General features: G+C 50.4%; 1 protein-coding gene across 5 annotated transcripts in view; it reads left to right on the top strand.

Moving 5' to 3' along the window:
- RERE (arginine-glutamic acid dipeptide repeats) overlaps window positions 1-21,352 on the top strand; it is a 174,946-nt gene that overhangs the window by 87,564 nt on the left and 66,030 nt on the right. For 4 of the 5 annotated variants that reach the window (XM_033079421.2, XM_033079420.2, XM_033079418.2 and 1 more), the window contains exons 4-7: window positions 608-713; window positions 3,965-4,061; window positions 6,782-6,886; window positions 18,958-19,006. In XM_033079421.2, the coding sequence (XP_032935312.1) occupies window positions 608-713; window positions 3,965-4,061; window positions 6,782-6,886; window positions 18,958-19,006 (357 nt within the window). Of the gene's footprint in view, window positions 1-607; window positions 714-3,964; window positions 4,062-6,781; window positions 6,887-11,080; window positions 11,325-18,957; window positions 19,007-21,352 lie in introns of those variants that run through there. The other variant, XM_033079422.2, reaches the window with a different exon arrangement.

Here is a 21,352-nt window from a genome sequence, read left to right as displayed (position 1 = left end):
AAAATTCCCTTTAAGTGCTGTTTATGCTTCAGTTTCCTTCTAAGAAGGAACAAATTGGTGGCTGGAGCTTCAATGGAAAAAGAGCATTTGGGGAAGAGAGATTTGTGTAAATTTTGCTGTGAGGTTGATGAGCAGTCAGAGCCTGTAATTATTGTGATTGAAGTGCAGTATCCTATTCTTTTGTGTAATAAAGAACATCTATGATTATGTCTGCATCCATCTGTCCTTGGGGGGATAAAATCTATTATCTGCTGCTTTCCACTGCTGAGAATGGCTGCACTGAATGCTGTTACTGTGGCCATTCTTTTTTGCATGTTTGGCCATAAATACTTCTTATTTGTGCAAATTAGCAGACTGCAGGAGGCCAAGAATTGCAATCCTTCTCTGCTCCCTGCCCCTTCCCTTGGGTTAATGAAATGAGAGAGGAGATTGTGGTTTGCTGGGCAGCTGCAGGGGGACAAAGTGCAGGGGGATGGAGGAGCTTCTCCCTGCCTTGGGCTGGGCTGGGAATCAGTCACCAGCACAGCAGAAATGCTTTCCTGCCTCTGGGACTGAGCTGGGCTGAGGGCTGATTTCCCTGCCAGTAACAGCCAGGGTTGTTTTTCAGAGCAAGAGGGACCATCTGCTGATGAATGTCAAGTGGTACTACCGCCAGTCCGAGGTGCCCGACTCGGTGTACCAGCACCTGGTGCAGGACAGGCACAACGAGAACGGTGAGTGCAGCCCAAATCCTGGGTCTAACACAGCCAGGGTGTGTGTGCCAGCCCTAATCCCAGCTCTGACAGGGCCAGGATGGTGAGTGCAGCCCAAATCCCAGCTCTAACACAACCATGACAGTGAGTGCAGCCCTAATCCCGGTTCTAACACAGCCAGGGTGTGTGTGCCAGCCCTAATCCCAGCTCTGACAGGGCCATGACAGTGAGTGCAGCCCTAATCCTGGGTCTAACACAACCATGACAGTGAGTGCAGCCCTAATCCTGGGTCTAACACAACCATGACAGTGAGTGCAGCCCTAATCCCAGCTCTGACAGGGCCATGACAGTGAGTGCAGCCCAAATCCTGGGTCTAACACAGCCATGACAGTGAGTGCAGCCCTAATCCCGGTTCTAACACAGCCAGGGTGTGTGTGCCAGCCCTAATCCCAGTTCTAACAGGGCCAGGGTGTGTGTGCCAGCCCTAATCCCAGCTCTGACAGGGCCTGCATGGTGAGTGCAGCCCTAATCCTGGGTCTAACACAACCATGAGAGTGAGTGCAACCCTAATCCCAGCTCTGACAGGGCCAGGGTGTGTGTACCAGCCCAAATCCCAGCTCTAACAGGGCCAGGATGGTGAGTGCAGCCCTAATCCCAGCTCTAACACAACCATGACAGTGAGTGCAGCCCAAATCCCAGCTCTGACAGGGCCAGGATGGTGAGTGCAGCCCAAATCCCAGCTCTAACACAACCATGACAGTGAGTGCAGCCCTAATCCCAGCTCTAACACAACCATGACAGTGAGTGCAGCCCTAATCCCAGTTCTAACAGGGCCAGGATGTGTGTACCAGCCCTAATCCCAGCTCTGACAGGGCCAGGATGGTGAGTGCAGCCCAAATCCCAGTTCTAACAGAGCCAGGATGGTGAGTGCAGCCCTAATCCCGGTTCTAACACAGCCAGGGTGTGTGTGCCAGCCCTAATCCCAGCTCTAACAGAGCCAGGATGGTGAGTGCAGCCCTAATCCCAGCTCTGACAGGGCCTGCATGGTGAGTGCAGCCCAAATCCCAGCTCTAACACAACCATGACAGTGAGTGCAGCCCTAATCCCAGCTCTGACAGGGCCAGGATGGTGAGTGCAGCCCAAATCCTGGGTCTAACACAACCATGACAGTGAGTGCAGCCCTAATCCCAGCTCTAACACAACCATGACAGTGAGTGCAGCCCTAATCCCAGCTCTGACAGGGCCAGGGTGTGTGTGCCAGCCCAAATCCCAGCTCTGACAGGGCCAGGATGGTGAGTGCAGCCCAAATCCCAGCTCTAACACAACCATGACAGTGAGTGCAGCCCTAATCCCAGCTCTGACAGGGCCAGGATGGTGAGTGCAGCCCTAATCCCAGTTCTAACAGAGCCAGGATGGTGAGTGCAGCCCAAATCCCGGTTCTAACACAACCATGACAGTGAGTGCAGCCCTAATCCCAGCTCTGACAGGGCCAGGGTGTGTGTGCCAGCCCAAATCCCAGCTCTGACAGGGCCAGGATGGTGAGTGCAGCCCAAATCCTGGGTCTAACACAACCATGACAGTGAGTGCAGCCCTAATCCCAGCTCTGACAGGGCCAGGATGTGTGTGCCAGCCCTAATCTCAGCTCTAACACAACCATGACAGTGAGTGCAGCCCTAATCCCAGCTCTGACAGGGCCAGGATGGTGAGTGCAGCCCAAATCCCAGCTCTGACAGGGCCAGGGTGTGTGTGCCAGCCCTAATCCCAGCTCTAACAGGGCCAGGGTGTGTGTGCCAGCCCAAATCCCAGTTCTAACAGGGCCAGGATGGTGAGTGATGGCCTGGCATGTCCTTCTGTGCCCCTAATCCCAGTTCTAACAAAGCCAGGTTGGTGAGTGGGCTCTGCAGGGCCAACCCTGCAGAATCCCAGGTTTAACAGAGCTCTACCCCTAATCCCAGGTTTAACAGAGCCAGAACACCCCTGTACAGGGGTATGGAGCCAGGGCATGGGGTTAGAAAAGGGCTGGAGGTTTTTACCTGCCTGGTGTCCCTGGTGTGTGTCCTGTCCCTGTAATCCAGGGCTGTATTGATAATTAATTGATGATAATTAGTAACAACAGCAGCAATAAATTATTATTATTATTGTTGTTGTTGTTATTATTATTTTTTAAATTATCTGCAGAAATTGGAGCTCTCCTGATTTTGGTGGTTCTGCCACAGTGTCATGAGAACTGTGTCTTTTCCAGTCATGCTCACACACATGAATATTCACTGATGGATATTGCAGTGAGGGGTGGGACTGAAGCACTTGGAGCTGAGTTTCCCCTTTTCTCTTTGCAAAAACAAGTGTGATCTTGGGTTTCACAGGAGCAGAAGAAACTTTAGTACATCTCCAGTGTCATTTATCTCCTGCCTCCAGGGAAGACATAACATTTGCTTCTGTTCTTACCAGGAAATTTCCTTGAGGCAACTGTTAAAAATTCTGAAGATACTCCAAGGTGAACTGTGATGATAAAAGTTGATGATTGAAATGTGGAATGCAGCAACTTTCTGGTGCCTGGCAGAACAAAGTTGAGCACACGTTCCCCTTTAAAAGGACATTCTGTGTGTGCTTTTAGCCAAAGCTCCACAAATCTAACATTTCTGTTACTAATTTATTTGAAACTTCTAACAATGAGATTACAGGCACAGTGTCAGAAAGTGTTTTTGATAGCATGGCTGCTTTTTAATGCAGTCTCCTGTGTGTGGAGCATTTCTGTGTCTTCCTCAAAGGTATTAGAAAAAAAGTCATGGAAAAAGTTGTCTTCCAGTTCTTTGTTAACACTCAGAATTTTCTGTGTTTGAGCATGAATATCAATATTTACCTCAAAGCCAGAGCACCAGGCACTTAGCAGTGTCAGGATTTTGTTGAAGATTTAAGTGTGCACAGGAACCAAGACCTTATCCAGGGAACCAGAACAAATCCATTTCCTTGGGTCCTTTCACCTGGGATTGACTGCTCCCAGGGCTCCAGATGTGACACCCAGTGCTCCAGATGTGACACCCAGTGCCCTTAAAAACTTCTTCCCTTTGGAAATCCTGGGGGGATTTATAGATAAGAACAGATATGATGTTCCTGCACATTAATTCTTACATCCCATACACACTGAGCACATGGGCAGTGTTTGTCACCTGAGGAGCATCCCTGAGCTGTGAGCTGGCAGGGCCACTGGCAGGGCTGGCAGTGCTGGCCCAGCTGCTGTGACAGGGCTGTGTTTGTGTTTTCATCCTGAGCAGATTCGGGACGGGAGCTGGTGATCACAGACCCGGTGATCAAGAACCGCGAGCTCTTCATCTCCGACTACGTGGACACGTACCACGCTGCTGCCCTGAGGTCAGGAGGGGCTGGGGACAGCTGGGGACAGCCTGGGGCTGGGGACAGCCTGGGGGGACAGAGGTGTCTGGGGTCACTCAGCCCCAGCCCAGCTGTGTCTCCTCCCCTGCAGTGATCTCTGTGTTCTGTGCTCTGCTCCAGCAGGGAGCTGCAGCTGTGCAGAGTCCCCTGTCCATCCCAGAGTGTCCCCTATCCATCCCTGTCCATCCCAGTGTGTCCCCTGTCCATCCCCGTGTGTCCCTGTCCATCCCTGTCCATCCCAGTGTGTCCCCTGTCCATCCCTGTCCATCCCAGTGTGTCCCCTGTCCATCCCAGTGTGTCCCCTGTCCATCCCAGTGTCCCGTCCATCCCTGTCCATCCCAGTGTCCCGTCCATCCCTGTCCATCCCAGTGTGTCCCCTGTCCATCCCAGTGTGTCCCTGTCCATCCCTGTCCATCCCAGTGTGTCCCCTGTCCATCCCTGTCCATCCCAGTGTGTCCCCTGTCCATCCCAGTGTGTCCCCTGTCCATCCCAGTGTGTCCCCTGTCCATCCCAGTGTCCCGTCCATCCCTGTCCATCCCAGTGTCCCGTCCATCCCTGTCCATCCCAGTGTGTCCCCTGTCCATCCCAGTGTGTCCCTGTCCATCCCTGTCCATCCCAGTGCCTCCTGTCCCATCCCAGTGTGTCCCTTGTCCATCCCTGTCCATCCCAGTGTGTCCCCTGTCCATCCCAGTCTCTGCTCTCTATCCCAGTGTGTCCCTGTCCATCCCAGTCTCTCCTCTCCATCCCAGTCTCTTCTCTCCATCCCAGTGTCCCCAGTCCATCCCAGTCTCCTGTCCATCCCAGTCACTCCCTGGTGCTCAGCAGTTGTTTCCCATCAGTGCTGTTCCTGCAGCAGCCCAGCCCTGCCCTGATGTCCCTGTTAGCACTGCCCCCTCCTGCAGCCCTGCCCCGGTTAAATTGCATTAAAGGCTTTTCCTGAGTGCTCTCCACGGTCTCAGCTCAGCCAGAGCTGGGAGAAGCTCCCTGCCCAGGAGGGAGAGGCCCAGGTGTGTGCCCTGCCCTCTGCCCTGCCCTGGGGCTGCTGCTCTTGCACCCTCCAGGCTTTTGGCTGAGCTCAGGGAAACACCTTCACTTCAAATGTGTTCAGATCCCAGCAGCCAGGCATTATTTGTCAGCTGATTTTCAGCATGCCAAACATGCATGGATATTGTCAGGATGCAAATTGAATAATCTCCCTGATAATGGTGCTCAGATGGTGTTTCACCAGAGCCATCTGGAGACGTTTTTTTGTTCAGAGTCACTTTGCTGAAGCCACTTACTTCAAGACAAACTGGCTTCTGTTCTGGCTGGGGGAAGTCTTTGATTTACATATTAAACCTTTCTTATAAACTCAGAGCATTCCAGCAGTGTGCCAGGAGCCCCTGGAATCCCTCAGTGCCTCTGCTCAGTCCAGCTTTAAATCAGGAGCTTGGCTGTCCTGGTGGAAATGTGCTCAAACACAGAGAAACTCGACTCTGCAATTCCCCTGGGACTGTTCTAACTCCCCTTCCCCATCCTTCCTGTTCTTTTTTTTCCCTTTAAAGAAAAGATAGAAATGGAAAGATAAAAATGGAATATATGTGTGTGCCAAACAAAGTTGAAAAATAACCTGTGAGTGTACAAGCTGAGCAGAAGGATAATTGCACATGGTGTTCTTGCAGAGAACATGGGGGAGGCACAGTGTGTCGTGATGCATGAAAGGTTAACATGAAATTCTAATTTATTGTAATATGAGATGATTTCTCTGCCCTCTGCAAGCAAATGGCTCTGGACACACAAAGAGTTGATGACAAACTGGGGAATAAAACCAGTGATTGTAACTACCAGCATTCTGCTCTAACCAGTGGAAAAATTTAACTGGAGGGTAGTTGTAGATCTCAGTGGAAGTGTGCAATAAACATTTTGGTTTTTGCCTCTCTGTGAGATGCAGAGCTCTGGTCTGGAGTGCTGTGAGCAGGATGTGCTGCTGCCATCCAGAGAGATAATGCAGCTTGTCTGGAAAGTGCTTATTAGCTGGCAGGTGAATTATTGAAAGGAAGCTAAACCTCTTTCCCCAGAATACCTTTAAAATGTGAATTTAATGTGAAATATCAAAACAAACCCCCCTGCTCGTTTTCTGTCTCTCTAAATGCCTGAGCCTGGAGAGCAGCAGGGAGAGGATCAGTGGGAGTGAGCAGGGCTGGCACTGAGCTCTGTGTGGGGCTCTCAGACCTTGCTGCTGCTCCTTTCCAACCTGCCAGGACCTGGCTGGTGCCCAGGGCTGCTCTGGGTCTGCCAGGAGGGTGTGGGCAGGGAGATTTCATTAAATTGGATTTTGTTTGGCTTCCTGAACAGAAGGCTGACCTGAACAACATGCATGGATGAATTCTGGAAGGTGTAACAGGAGAGTAAAGTTGGAGATGTCAGGATTGCATTTGGAGCTGTTGTTTGTTGGTTAAATTTGGGCTCCTCAGGACTGTGCTGGCTGAAGAGAATTAATGAATGCTTGTAGAAATGCAAATGGAACTGCATTTCCTTCCCTTTCCACCGTGGGAAGGGCCCACATGGATTTTTGTTGGAACAGCCTTGTATTTATGATGTTTTGGACATTTATGAGAGCAGGGATGCCTGTGGCTTCTACCCAGATTGCAGTGGCACTTAATTAAAGTAGCTGTTACTCAGGCTGGAATTTTAATGCCATTTTCTCCTTTTTCTTTCAGAGGGAAGTGCAACATCTCCCATTTCTCTGACATATTTGCTGCTAGAGAGTTCAAGGCACGAGTGGATTCATTTTTCTACATCCTGGGCTATAATCCAGAGACAAGGTAAGTGGAAATGGCTTTTAAACTCCACTTCAGCACTGACCTGAGCTGGTGTTCACTCAAAGGTTGCACTTGAATGATCCTGGAGGTTTTTTCCAGCCTTAATTCTATGAAAATTACTCCAGGGAAGAAAGGTTAAAATCCAGCTGGTGTGGAAAGGATGCAAGGGAGAAGCTGCATCTTTGTGTGTGTGTTTATACAGAAAAAAATAAGAATAGAAAATAAAATTGTGCAGTGAGTCCTGCTTGTGCAGATGTGAATCTGTGTGCTTCAGGGCATTGCCAGCCTCTGGCTGGTTATTTCAGGTTATTCACAGGAAGGAGCTCCCTGTGTGGGTGCTTTTTATGAAATTGAAATTGAAATTTTTCTGAGACTTCCTGTGCTTGCTCTGAAGTGTCTCAGTGTCTCTGTGGCTGGGAGGGGGCTGGACTGAAGTTCCCTCACTGGGGCATTTCCCATTCTCTGGAGTCTGGTGGATGGTGCTGAGCCCTGGGACATCCCAAACTCCAACACCTTGTGCTAAAATGCTTCTGGTGTGTTTTTTTGGAGCAGTCCAGGCAGGCCAGGCTGCTGAGTTCCCACAGCCCCTGTGACACTCAGCACACCTGAGCCCTGGGTGTCCCTGCTCCAGGGCACTTTGTGTTGGTGCCTGAGGGATGATTTCTCCTGTGAAATGACATTTTTGTGGCTGTCAGTGGGGTTTTAAACCCAGTTCTGAGTAGCTGTTAATTCTGGCAGCTATTAGAGAAGGGCTGAGCCTGGCAGGATCAATGAAATGACAAAGCCGAGCACTTAGTGATCAGCTAATTACTCACACTGGCCAGCTCTGGAAACTCGGTTTTTCTTCATTTGCTTGCAACCAGTCTTGTTTTGTTTTGTTTTTGTTTTTTTTCCTAATTCTAGCTCTTCAAGTATTTTGTCTTGGCATGGGGCAGGTTCAGAGAGAGGAGCTGAAGGAAGGTTTTTGGTAATTCTGGACCTGTGTGTTGTCCTGATGCACGTGGCTGTGAATTTCTGCTGCTCTGGGAGTGAAAGTGTTGGAAGGAACATTTCAGGCAGACTCTTGGAGTTTTATCTTCACTTGATCTGCTTTCCTAAAGCAGTGTTTTGTTCCATGTGGGAGGGTGAGAAATGCTGCTGGTTGTTTGAAGGTGATGGAAAAAGGTTCTGGGTGCTGCAGTGACCCCAAACCGTGGGAATGAGGGGTGGGATCCCCAGAAATCCCGAGCTGGGGGCTGTGTGTGCCAGGGCATTTCTGTCTGAGCGATTCTGGCCTCAGCACAAGATGCTCAGAACTTTCTCAGGACTCTCAGATGCAGCTCAGCGTGGTGGGAATCTATTTTAGTGTGTTTATATGTTTGCAGAGAAGCTATTCTTGTGTGTTTGTATTTGCAAAAAAACCCAGACTGCAAAAAAAACCAAACATCCCCAGGATGGGGGGATGAGAAGGACGAGGCCCTTTGGTTGTTGGAGGACTCAGAGCTCAAGGAAAGGTTTTTTTGGTTTTTTTTTTTTTTTTTTTGTCTTTTCTGTGCTGTTAAACTTGTGATTCTCAGGAATATCAGCCCTGGTGCTGGTGTTGGTCAGCCTGGGATAACTTCTGTGCTTCAGGCTGGGTTTTCTCCCAGTTCAGCTCAGGTGTGTCAGTAATTCTCACATCCCTGAGAAAGCTCTGGCTGTGGAATAAAACCCTGAGCTCATCTGAGAGGTGGAGGCTGGGTGTTCTCACCTTGAGCAGGGTTAAAAAAGCTGCTGAATTTTTGCTTGGAATTAGAAGTAACCAGGTATTCTTCTACAAAGAGGTTCATGGATCAAAACTCCTCCTCCCCAACGTTGTTTAGTGTTGTAAAAATAAATAATGCCAAACATTCCAGGCCTGGGTGAATTTCAGAATGGATATTTTGGGAAGCATTTGTCTGTGTTTTGGTTGCACAGAGTTTGCTTTTGCTTTATTTTTGATCTTCTGGAGTGTTCTTGTTGGGGGGTGTTGTGAGCTGAGTGAATATTGGGGTGTTCTGTGCCTCAGGGAATGGCTTCAGATCCTTTCAGCAGAGCCACAGGAGCTGAAATATTCCATTTACTGAACATTTTAATTATTATGGCACCTCCATTGAAGGAGCCAGGCTGTTGGTGAAGGTTCCCACGCAGGGTATGGGGATAACAAAATAAAGAGGAAATTGTGTATCCACCTCTGCTACAATGAAAATGCCTGACGGAATTACTGTGCAACAAAATTAAGGATTGTTCTGAGCCTGTTCTGTTTCCCTTAATGGAAACACAGTGTTTGGGGAACTTTTTATCCTTCTTTAACCTCATGGTAGATGGAGGCATCCCAGGAGGTGGCAGACAGAGGGATGTATCCCAGTTAAAGCCGTGTGTGCTGGAGGGAAGGGATGTTACTGCAATAAATGGGTCCCTGAGGGCATGTTGGGATTTCCCAGGGAATGGAGGGCTCAGAGATGCAGGTGGGGCAGGAGGGTCAGGCACTGAGTCAAGCCTGGCTGCCCCAGGGGTCAGGCTGGGACAATCTCATTCCCTGCCCTGCAGCGCTGGGCTGGGCTGGGCTGGGCTGGCTTTGGCCAGGGGGATCACCCAGCCAAGGCTCCTCATCCCTCCATCCTCATCCCTCCATCCCCATCCCTCCATCCCCATCCCTCCCTTATCCCTCCATCCCCATCCTTCCATCCTCATCCCTCCATCCTCATCCCTCCATCCTCATCCCTCCATCCTCATCCCTCCATCCTCATCCCTCCATCCCCAGCCCTCCATCCTCATCCATCCTCATCCCTCCATCCTCATCCCTCCCTTATCCCTCCATCCTCATCCATCCTCATCCCTCCATCCTCATCCCTCCATCCTCATCCCTCCATCCCCAGCCCTCCATCCTCATCCATCCTCATCCCTCCATCCTCATCCCTCCCTTATCCCTCCATCCTCATCCATCCTCATCCCTCCATCCTCATCCCTCCATCCCCAGCCCTCCATCCTCATCCATCCTCATCCCTCCATCCTCATCCATCCCCATCCCTCCATCCCCATCCCTCCCTTATTCCTCCATCCCCACCCCTCCATCCCCATCCCTCCATCCTCATCCATCCCCATCCCTCCCTCCCGAGGCCCAGGAGGGCTCAGCTGCTCCCGGCTGCATTACCCAGCCCCAGCCAGGGTTGGTTGCTGTATTATCAGCAGATCTGTCAGTGGATCCCTGCTCTATTTATCAGCAGATCCTGGCTGTATTTATTACTGGATCCTGTTGTATTTATTACTGGATCCCGTTGTATTTATTAATGATCCTGCTGTATTTATTAATGGATCCTGGCTGTATTTATTAACAAATCCCTCCTGTCTCAGCAGATCCTGCTGCATTTATTAATGATCCCACTGTATTTATTACTGGATCCCCCTGTATTTATTAGTGGATTTATTATTTATTTATTAATGGATCCCTCTGTACTTATCAGTGGATCCCGCTGTATTTATTACTGGATCCCACTGTATTCATTAATGGATCCTGGCTGTATTTAGTAATGGATCCTGACTCTATTTATTACTGAGTCCTGCTGTATTCATTAATGGATCCTGGCTCTATTTATTAATGGATCCTGGCTCTATTTATTAATGGATCCTGGCTCTATTTATTAATGGATCCTGGCTGTATTTATTACTGGGTCCTGGCTCTATTCATTAATGGATCTTGGCTCTATTTATTACTGGGTCCCGCTGTATTCATTAATGGATCATCCCGGCTGTATTTAATAGTGGATCCCCCGTATTTATTAATGAATCCCGGCTGTATTTATTAATGATCCCGCTGTATTTATTAATGATCCCGCTGTATTTAATAGCGGATCCCCACGAATGTGCGGAGCAGCGGCGGCGGTGCCGATCCGGGGGGAGGAGGAGGAGGAAGGAGGGAGGGAGGGTCAGACGAGGAAGGGAGGAGGAGGAAGAGGGAGGAAGGAGGAGGGTCAGAAGAGGAGGAAGGAGGGAGGGTTGGAGGAAGGAGGAGGGTTACAGGAGGAGGAGGAAGGAGGAGGGTCACAGCAGGAGGAAGGAGGGAGGGTTGCAGGAGGAGGAGGAAGGAGGAGGAGGAAGGAGGAGGGTCACAGCAGGAGGAAGGAGGAGGGTTCCAGGAGGAGGAGGAAGGAGGAGGAGGAAGGAGGGAGGGTTACAGGAGGAGGAGGAAGGAGGAGGGTCACAGCACATGCTCAGTGCCGCCGGTCCGAGGGCGAAGTTTGTGCGTTCTGCGTGCGGGCTTAGGTCACAGCACAAGCTCAGTGCAGGCTCGGCGAGGTCTCGCAGCCCGCATGTGCCTCCATTTTGAGTTGGTGGAGTGGAAAAGGCAGAGTTTGGGCCGGCAGGACACGGCTCGGGCATCCAGCGCAGCCCCCGGGCATCCAGCGCAGCCCCCAGCCATGGACGATCCCTTCAGCCCCTGCAGGTAGGCGGCACCCCCGGCACCGGGCGCGGCTCGGGGGCTCGGGGCTGCGGAGCTCGTGCGGGGCTGGGCACGGTCAGGGGAGCCCTGGCAGCACGGCAGCACTGACAGGGGACAGGGGGACAGGACACTGCCATGGGGACAGGGGGACAGGCAGCACTGCCATGGGACAGGGAACTGCCATGGGGACAGGGGCACAGGCAGCACTGCCAGGGGACAGGGAACTGCCATGGGGACAGGCAACACTGCTCCAGGTGACAGGGCACTGCCAGGGGGACAGGGGGACAGGCAGCACTGCTCCAGGTGACAGGGGGACAGGCAACACTGCCATGGGGACAGGGGGACAGGCAGCACTGCCATGGGGACAGGGAACTGCCATGGGGACAGGGGGACAGGCAGCACTGCTCCAGGTGACAGACATTGCCATGGGGACAGGGCACTGCCAGGGGACAGGCAGCATTGCTCCAGGTGACAGGGCCTTGCCAGGGCACAGGCAGCTACCAGGGCTGGGGGTGTTTGTGGCTCCAGTGCAGCTCTGTGCATGCAGCTGTGGGCAGCTGTGCAGATGGGGATGTGACAGCAGGGTGACATCAGCACAGCACAGCCCTGGGTGCTGCTCTGCTCTGGAGGGCTCTGACCCTGCTCTCACTGCCCAGGAGCTCAGCAGCAGCTGTGCCCATGCAGCTCACAGAGCTGCATCTGAGCTGCAGCAGGGCTGCCCTGGGCAGGAGAGCAGCTGTGCAGCACCTCTGGGGTCAGCAGGGCATGGAGTAAAGAGCAGGGCGTGGGCTCTGAGGTGCCTGTGGGACAGACAGCTGTGTCACTGTGAGATGTCAGCGTGTGTGGGACAGGCAGCAGTGTCACTGTGAGATGTCACTGTCACTGTGGGACAGGCAGCAGTGTCACTGTGAGATGTCAGTGTGGGACAGGCAGCAGTGTCACTGTGAGATGTCAGTGTGGGACAGGCAGCAGTGTCACTGTGAGATGTCAGTGTGGGACAGGCAGCAGTGTCACTGTGAGATGTCACTGTGGGACAGGCAGCTGTGTCACTGTGAGATGTGACAGGCAGCAGTGTCACTGTGAGATGTCACTGTGGGACAGGCAGCAGTGTCACTGTGAGATGTCAGTGGGACAGGCAACAGTGTCACTGTGAGATGTCAGTGTCACTGTGGGACAGGCAGCTGTGTCACTGTGAAATGTCAGTGTGGGACAGGCAGCAGTGTCACTGTGTCACTGTGAGATGTCAGTGGTGTTTGTGGGACAGGCAGCAGTGTCACTGTGAGATGTCAGTGTCACTGTGGGACAGGCAACAGTGTCACTGTGAGATGTCACTGTGGGACAGGCACAGTGTCACTGTGTCACTGTGAGATGTCAGTGTCACTGTGGGACAGACAGCAGTGTTACTGTGAGATGTCAGTGTCACTGTGGGACAGGCAGCAGTGTCACTGTGAGATGTCAGTGTTGCTGTGGGACAGGCAGCAGTGTCACTGTGGGACAGGCAGCAGTGTCATTGTGAGATGTCAGTGTCACTGTGGGACAGGCACAGTGTCACTGTGAGATGTCAGTGTCACTGTGGGACAGGCAGCAGTGTCACTGTGAGATGTCAGTGTCACTGTGGGACAGGCAGCAGTGTCACTGTGAGATGTCAGCTGGGTGTTGTGCAGCCTGCTCTCGTCCCAGGGCTCTGTCCCTGTGCTGTCCTGCCCTGTCCTGCTGAGCTGGCCTGTCCCCTGTCCCCTGACCTGTCCCCTGTCCCCTGGGGATGCCTCACTCAGGGCTGCCTGTTCTGGGGCTGGGCAGTGTTGGGGTTGAAAGGGGACAGGACTGGGTGTGCTGCTCACAGTGACAGCTCTGGGACTGCAGCAGGAGGGTGGCCCTTAGCCCTGCACACATTGTCACTCACCTGTGACACCCCAGTGTGGCTCTGGGGACAGGAGGGACAGTGACTTCTCACATGAGCTCAGAGTGACAGAGAAGGGGAGCAGCTTCAGACTGACAGAGCAGAGATCTGGATGGGATCTTGGGCAGGGATTGTTCCTGGCAGGGTGGGCAGGGCTGGCACAGCTGTGGCTGTCCCTGGGTCCCTGGCAGTGCCCAAGGCCAGGCTGGACACTGGGGCTGGAGCAGTGGGACAGTGGGAGGGGTCCCTGCCATGGCAGGGGTGGCACTGGATGATCTTTAAGGTCCCTTCCAACCCAGCCTGTGATTCTTGTCAGGAGCTGAGGAATGAGTGATGAATAAACCTGCAACATTCTGCCCATGTCAGTGCCACATCCCTGTCTGTGTCCTACCCCAGGGGTCATTCCTGTGACCATTTCCTTTTATACCTGCAGAGCATTAAAAAAAACCAAGAACACCTCATTCTTGTGGATCCCTGGTCACTCTTGCCATTGACTGAAGCCAAGTCCTGCTAATGATGGCAGAATTCAACTCCCCTGAGCTTCAGCCTGGCTGGGTCACCTCAGAGTTTAACAAGGAGCCTCCATAGGCTGAGCTTTGGACACATTCTTATTCCTAATAAAGGAGCTCCTTGAATGTGTGCAGGAATCCATCAGTGCTCTGCAGGAACACAGGGATGGGGCAGCTTGGGTCCTTAACACTGGTTTTAAATGTTCACTTCTGGGCACAAGAGAAAGGGCTTGGGCAGCCAGTTCATAACCAAGCAGCTCCTCAGGCTGTACACTTGGGTTTAAAACAAACAAAACCAAACAAAACAAATTGAAACCCAACCTCCCTGCTCCCCCCAGCCAGGGAAAGCCCCCCAAAAGCAGCCCCAGGAAGGCTGGGGGGCAGCAGGGGGGCTGTGAGGGGTGCTGTGCTGGCAGGGCAGTGGCAGAGCCCCCTGCTCCCTGTGCCTGCAGCTGTGCCCTGCAGCTGTTCTGTCCTCAGGGACACTTCTGTGCTGGCTGCATGCCCAGCACATCCCCCCAGGTCAGGCACTGCTGCTAGGTGGTCTGGTGAGTGAATGCCACTGCAAACAGCTGTTGGAAATTGCAGATACATCATGGGAAGTGCTTGAATATTGTCCTTTGGATGAAGAATAGTCTCTTCCCTTTGTTCTGCCTTCATTTCAGCTTTTTTTCCAGGCATAAATCAGTAGGATTACCTCTTTCCCTTTCCTTCCAATTCTTTAGGATGTAATTTGTTTTAATTAGAGCTTGTTTCCAGGTGCATGGTGGAACTAGGGACACCTTCCAGCTCCTTTCCTGCTTCCCATTCTTCATGCTCCTCACCTCTGACACAAGCTGCTGCTGCTGCCTGTGTTTGCTGCTCAGGTTTGTGTTGTCAGGCAGGTTCAGAGCCCCAGGGGTTGGTCAGAGGTTGGTCAGAGCCTCTGATGTGCTGCAGTTTCATGGAAAAGGTCCCAGCTGTGCTGCCAGTGCCACTGTCCTGCCCAGGGCTGGGGGTGTTTGCTCTGGGGGTGCAGAGGCACTGCTGGACAGCTTAGAAACCACAGGACAAACCCTGAAACACCATCAGTCCATGCTGAACTCATTCCCACATCCACTCACCAACAACACTCACCAACAGCATTCTGGTTCTGTTAAAATTTCATGTAACCAGATAAAAACCTCTGCACTGTGCAGTGGTTCCCAGTAGTTAATTGTTTTGAACTTAGGGTCAAAATGCTGGTGGTAAACAGGTGTTAGAGAGGTGCTCCATGCACCTGCCAGCAGAATAATCCCCACACAGGTAATTCCTGTGTGCAGAGAACATTTCTTCCTTTGCAGTAACTTGCCTGAATGATTTATTGTATTTATTGTCACCTCCATCCCACCTTTTGGGGAGGGGACAACACTGAGGACTCTCTATAGGCCTTTTTTTTTTTCTCTCTATAAACATGATGCAAAACCAACTTTATCTTGAAAAAGCTTTTCCTGACTCGAGCTTGTGCAAGTGGTTCCTGCTGCAAGCAGCAGCAGGGTGCAGAGTCCCAGTCCTTGCCTGCAGTCAGAGCAGGCTGCAGCTTGCTCTGGGGGTGCAGGTGTTGGGACATGTTTATTCATCCCTGCTTTGGAGGCAGCAGGGACTCACAACCTTCCCTTACAAACTCATTGGCCTGAAATACAGCTTGGATTTTTCACCAGAAGACAAAAAATTGCTTCTACTTCTTCCTTTTTTTTTTTTTTTTTAATTATTACAACACACAGTTACAAGAGGTTTTAAATGAAACTTAAGCATACAAGGGGCAAGAGTATTTTCTGAGCATTATTTAATTTCTATAAAATCAATTCTAAAATCTTTCTAGCATTATTTAATTTCTATAAAATCAATTCTAAAATCCTTGTTAAAGAGTGGAGGTTTAAGACACAAGTGAATTCAGGGGCTTGTTCCTCTGAGGTATTTAACTCAGGTGTGAGGTTGTTGTGGGATTTTTTTGGATCAAGGTTGAGTGGCCTGAACCTGTTTGTCCCTTCTGCATTTTGGAGTGTGCAGTGTTTGAGTATGACATGCATGAGATAATTTTGGGTTAAAACTGAGGATCCCCTTGGCTCAGGGTCCTGCCTCCCAACACTGACCATGAGCAGATGCTCTTGGCTGCAGGGCCAGTCACTCTCAGGCCCTGATAAACTGGTTTTTAATCTGTTGGAGTGGAGTAATTTTGTTCTCCCCTGTTCTGTCCCTCTAAGAGCTGGAACAAAATGATCCTTGCCAGATGTTTGTAGAGCTGCCTCTGAAGAGGAGGGGTCTTTCATCTGGGGTACTGGACTATTTGAATTAAAGGATTAAAAAACAAAAAAACTTTTATTGAGAGTTTCTATGAATTTTGCAGAAATCTCAAGTGTTTAGGAATTGCTTTGCTGTGTCACACTCTCAGTGGATTGATGGCCATGAATAATGACTGGTTAATCAGTGCTTAGTGCATGGCTGCAGTTTATAATCTATTCTGTAACACACATATCTAACAGGGGCTGGGTTTTATTCAGTAAATGTTGATCCCAGGCTTCACACACAACCCCAGATCTCTTCAGACTCATTGCTCAGTGCTACAGCTTGTTATTGCTTATTGAAAACAAACAAACATGCAGTTCAAATCCCTTGATATCCTGGCTTTAAGATGTCTTTCCTCTTTTAATCTTTAGTAAATATTATATATATTCAGTATAGATTCTATACTGTTATATATTCTATTTGTTATATATATATTTTATATATATATATATGTATATGTGCCTATGTCACACCAAGTGACAAACTTCAGCAAGTTTGCTTTGCACACCCTCCTTGGAGAGCTCAGAAATGTTAGAGAGGAGGTTTGTGGCTGGTGTAAAACATCCCTGTGATTTTTTTTGGGATCCCCTCAGTGTGCAGGATCAGGGGTGCTGGTGCCTGGGTGGTTCTGTGGGTGGCACAGGATGGGTCAGAGTTTGGGTTCTGGTTTTGTTCTGTGGGTAGCACAGGATGGGTCAGAGTTTGGGTTCTGGTTTTGTTCTGTGGGTAGCACAGGATGGGTCAGACTTTGGGTTCTGGTTTTGTTCTGTGGGTAGCACAGGACTCTCTCCTGGACCAGATGTTTGGGTTCTGGATTGTTCTGGGGTTTTGTTGTGGGTTGTTTTGGGTTTTTTTTTAAACCTTAATGGCAGCTCTGAGTTCCCTCTGTGGGGTTTGAGCTGGCAGAGCTCTGAGAGCCCAGGGCAGAGCACTGAGAGCAGGGTGAGCACAGCAGGACAGGGCTGGGCACAACCCCAGGGGCTCAGGCTGTGAATTCCCAGCCCTGGGCATTCTGTAACAGAATCCTGAGCCCAGCTGGTCCCCAGGGCTGTTCTGCTGTGCTTTGTGCAGCCCAGGCTGTCCCAGTGCTGTGTGACACTGTGTCCATGGACAGAGCTGCCAGCTGTGCCAGCCTTGGGTAGCTGTGAGTGACAGACTGAGGGTGAAGCTCATTTCTGTATTGGAAATTGTGCAGGAATTGCTGTGCCAGCTATAGGTGAGTGCTGTGGGCAGGCAGGCAGGTGACAAACAGGTTAAGGTTCATTTCTGTATAGGAAATTATGCAGGAATTGCTGTCCAGCCTTCCTCCCTGTCCTGTTCCCAGAGCTGGGCAGTGGGAGCTGTGCCCTGCTCATCCTTGTCCATGTCTCCTGGCCTGGCTGTCCCCTGGCTGTCCCCTGGCCCTGGCTGTCCCCTGGCCCTGGCTGTCCCCTGGCTGTCCCCTGGGTGTCCCCTGGCCTGGCTGTCCCCTGGCTGTCCCCTGGCTGTCCCCTGGGTGTCCCCTGGCCCTGGCTGTCCCCTGCCCTGGCTGTCCCCTGCCCTGGCTGTCCTCTGGCTGTCCCCTGGCCAGAGCTGGGGCTGGCTGAGCTGGGCCTGGCTGAGCTGAGCTCAGTGTCAGGCTGTCCCTGCCCTGCTCTGCCTCTCCTTTTTGATATTCCAGCGCTGGCTCCCAGCTCCTTTCTGACCAGCCCCTGTTTACTTTGCAGAACACAACGTTGCCATGGGAACAGGTTACTTTTCAAAGGGAACATCTTGTCATTATATTTAATCCACTGCAGCTGAGGAGGACTGAAATATTAAGTTGTTGTTGCTATGGATACTGCTTTGTTACAGCAGTTTCTTTTGTGTCACATTTCATATACAGTGTTGGCTCCTTTTTTCCCTTTCCCATCGAATAAACACAGGATGCCATTCCATTCTCATTGTAATTGCTCTCACCAATATGATTTAGCTTCAAATCTGCAGTGCATTTTAGTTTCCATAGCAAGGATTTTTTTTCTTTCCATTTGAAGCCCATTCCTGGGGATGTGGAAAGAGCAGAAATTCTGGAGCAGAATTTGTGTCTTTGAGGGGTTTGTGCCCTGCTAAAATCCAGTGCCAGCAGCACAGGCCAGCCCTCACCTTTTGGGAGGGGAGGGAGCACCTTGAGGTGTGAATATTCCCAGGAAATGGTACCTGGGTGATGCAAAGTCACACAGAAATATTTCTGTCCATATTTCATGAGAAAGGGGTGGAGAGCTCCACTGAGCTCCCCCAGAAGGAGCAGAAATCCCATCCCCAACTTGGCTTTTAACTTGGCAATTACAGGATGGTCCAGCCTCAGTTCTTAAATGTCTTCAGGAATTGGGAGCTGGGGATGTTTGGGTCTCCCTGTCTGAGCTGATCCAGCCCAGCCCAGCCCAGGGTGGGCACCAGCCCTGCTCAGGAGCCTGGGGAGCTTCCCTGGCCCTGGGCAGGGATGTGCATGGCCTTAAAATCAATTCTGGAGGAAAAGAAGAACATCAGCATCTTCTGTTGTCAGCTTCCCCTTTGCTCCTCACAGGGAGGAGTTCTGACACCTTGTAGGAACCTGGTATTTAATGTAAAACTTTGTAAATAGGGAATTGATTTCCTCCTTCAGTCATTTCCTTGCATAACCTGAAAACAAGAACGCAGTGTCAAGTTGTCTTGCAGAAATGTGCATTGAGGGAAACATTTTGACACATTCTCACTGTTTGTGGAGGCTTTTGGCTCCTATTTGGGGTGGGTTTGTTGTCCCAGCCCCTGCCAAGGGACACCTTCCACAGACCACACCTGAGCACATCCCCTCTTATTTTAAATAATGTCTTATTCCTGCTTCTGCCCCATTTGCATTGGAAATGCAACAACAAAAAGGAATAGGGGCCTGAATTTCATTAATTGCAATTTTTTCTTTGTGTTTTAGGAGGCTAAACAGTACCCAAGGTGAAATCAGAGTTGGACCCAGCCACCAGGTAAGGGCTTTTGTTTGTGTTCAATATCCAGAGATGCTTTTGCCTCTTGATCTGTGCAGATGTTTAACATTGCACGTGTTCAGATCCAGTGGGGGTTTTTAGAATCATCTTTAGATGGTTTCAGGGAGTTCTTTAGTATTCCTTAGCTCAGTTACTGAGATTTTTCTGTGTCACATGTTGATATGTTAATGATTTTCAGTGGCAGAAGTGCTGTGGGGTTAATTCTTGAAGAAGATTGAGGGAATGTGAGTAACTGCTGCAAGTTAAAGAAGTGCTTTAAGTCATTTGGATTGTTAAAACAGAAATTGAGGAAGCTGCTGAGTGTGGGAAGCAGAATAAGGTTAAGACTCTAGATGTTCCTGGTATGTTAATTCTAATTTGAGAGAAATCCTTCATAAGCATTGGAAATAATCTGTTCTTAGAGAGTATTAACATAGAACTTGCTGTGGTTCATGGGGCCAGATCTGTCACTGGGAACTGAGGCCTCTCCTCTTCCTCAGGAATTGACTTTGTGGTGTCCAAGGGCTGGAGTTTTGCATCCAAGTGATGAATATTCATTCAGACCCTCTTAAAAATCTCGTTTAAGAACTAGTGAAAGTAAATATTTATGGAACCTGATGTCACATTCTTGAGGATGTTTTGCCTTCAGAGGAAAAAAGTCCTTGGCAATTAAACCTGTAGTGTTCTTTTCAGTAGTCATAACAAGAGTACTGTAAATGATACCTTCAAAACAACTTTCATCTCAAATTGTCATCTAATATTTTGGCAGGCATTAGTCACTGTGCTCTAAGGTATAATTACCTCGTGCATTTATGGATGGGGAAATAAAAAAGGAGGAAGAAAGTCCATTGATTTAGAATACTGTTAATTCTTGCTTGCTTCATGCTTTAGACTTCCTTTGTTCCCTCACTCATCCTTGTTTCTGACAAACCTTCTCCTGGGATAATTTGTGCTACAAATTCCAGCCAGGGAGGTTTGGAGTCCCCAGCCCTGGAGTGGCACTCGGGGCTGGGGACAATGGACAGGTCACAGCTTGGGCTTGAGAATTTTGGAGCTCTTCTGCAGCCTCAGTGATGCTGTGCTGAGGAGGAAGCTGCTCCTGGGAGTGGCTGCAGTGATGGAGCACATTGGAGGAGTGCAGGAGCACATTGGAGGAGTGCAGGAGCACATTCCAGAGGTGCAGGAGCACATTGGAGGGTTGCAGGAGAACATTCCAGGGGTGCAGGAGAGCATTCCAGGGGTGCAGAACATTCCAGAGGTACAGGACCATTTTCCAGGGGTGCAGGAGCACGTTCCAGAGGTACAGGAGCACACTCCAGGGGTGCAGGAGAACACTCCAGGGGTGCAGGAGAACATTCCAGGGGTACAGGAGCATGTTCCAGGGGTGCAGGAGAACACTCCAGAGGTACAGGAGCACTTTCCAGGGGTACAGGGGTTTTACAGCCCCCTGGGTGCTGCAGTGCCTCTCCCTCTCAGAAATCCCAGTGCTGGCTTATCCCTTGCCAGAAGAGAAGTTCAGTGACATATCCATTTTCCCAGGCAAGAAGTAAAATAAAGTAGAGATTAAAGAGCAGAACATGAAAGACATCTGAACCTGTGACTTGTAATTACTGGTTATGTATAAATGTTGCCTCTCAAATACGTTTAGCGTTGTAAGGATAGGAGGTAATTATAGGGCTTAAAAGCTGTTTCTGAAGAGGCTCTCAGCTATCTCATCTCAGAGCAGGAGATGACTAAAGATGCTAATTGGGTCTCTGGGTAGAGTGTAATACTTATTTAGAGGCAGTGTTCATTTTGCTGAGCTATCTCCCTTTCAGGAAATGTCTTTGTTTCTCTTTAGAGTTCTGTGATTTACCGAGCATTTCACGTTAGACTCGGTGTCAGATGTGTGGGGTTTGTGATTTCAGAAGGGACACATCTGCTGAGCACCTCCCTCTGTGTGAGTGTGTTCTGGGAGGGTTCCAGCATGGCAGCAGCACTTGGATCAGATCCCTGGGACAAATGCAGCTGCAGTGTCTGGGGGAATTGTCCCTCAGCTCGGGCTGTGCAGCACCAAACACTTTCCTTTCCATCTCTGCTGCTGCTGTGTGCAGAAGGGCTCCCCTGGCAGTGGGCTGAGGTGCTGTCAGCCCTGAGGAATCATCAGGAAAATCCCTGCCCTTCTGGGGAAGGAATGCTGGATGTAGGGAATGGGTTGGGGCTCGGTGTCTCAGCATCCTCCAAACTTGGAACAAATCCCTTCACCTCTGTTGTCTGAGCATCCTGCCCCTCCCAGCTCTGCTGCTCCCCAGCATGCAGAAGCTGTGTGTCCTGCAGGTGTCAGAACTGTGTCCTGCAGGTGTCAGA

Source organism: Catharus ustulatus, chromosome 24 (assembly GCF_009819885.2).
Source record: "Catharus ustulatus isolate bCatUst1 chromosome 24, bCatUst1.pri.v2, whole genome shotgun sequence".
Classification (NCBI taxonomy): Eukaryota; Metazoa; Chordata; class Aves; order Passeriformes; family Turdidae; genus Catharus; species Catharus ustulatus.
The sequence above is the reverse complement of the archived record's forward strand: the minus strand, read 5'-3'. Positions and strand labels throughout refer to the sequence as shown.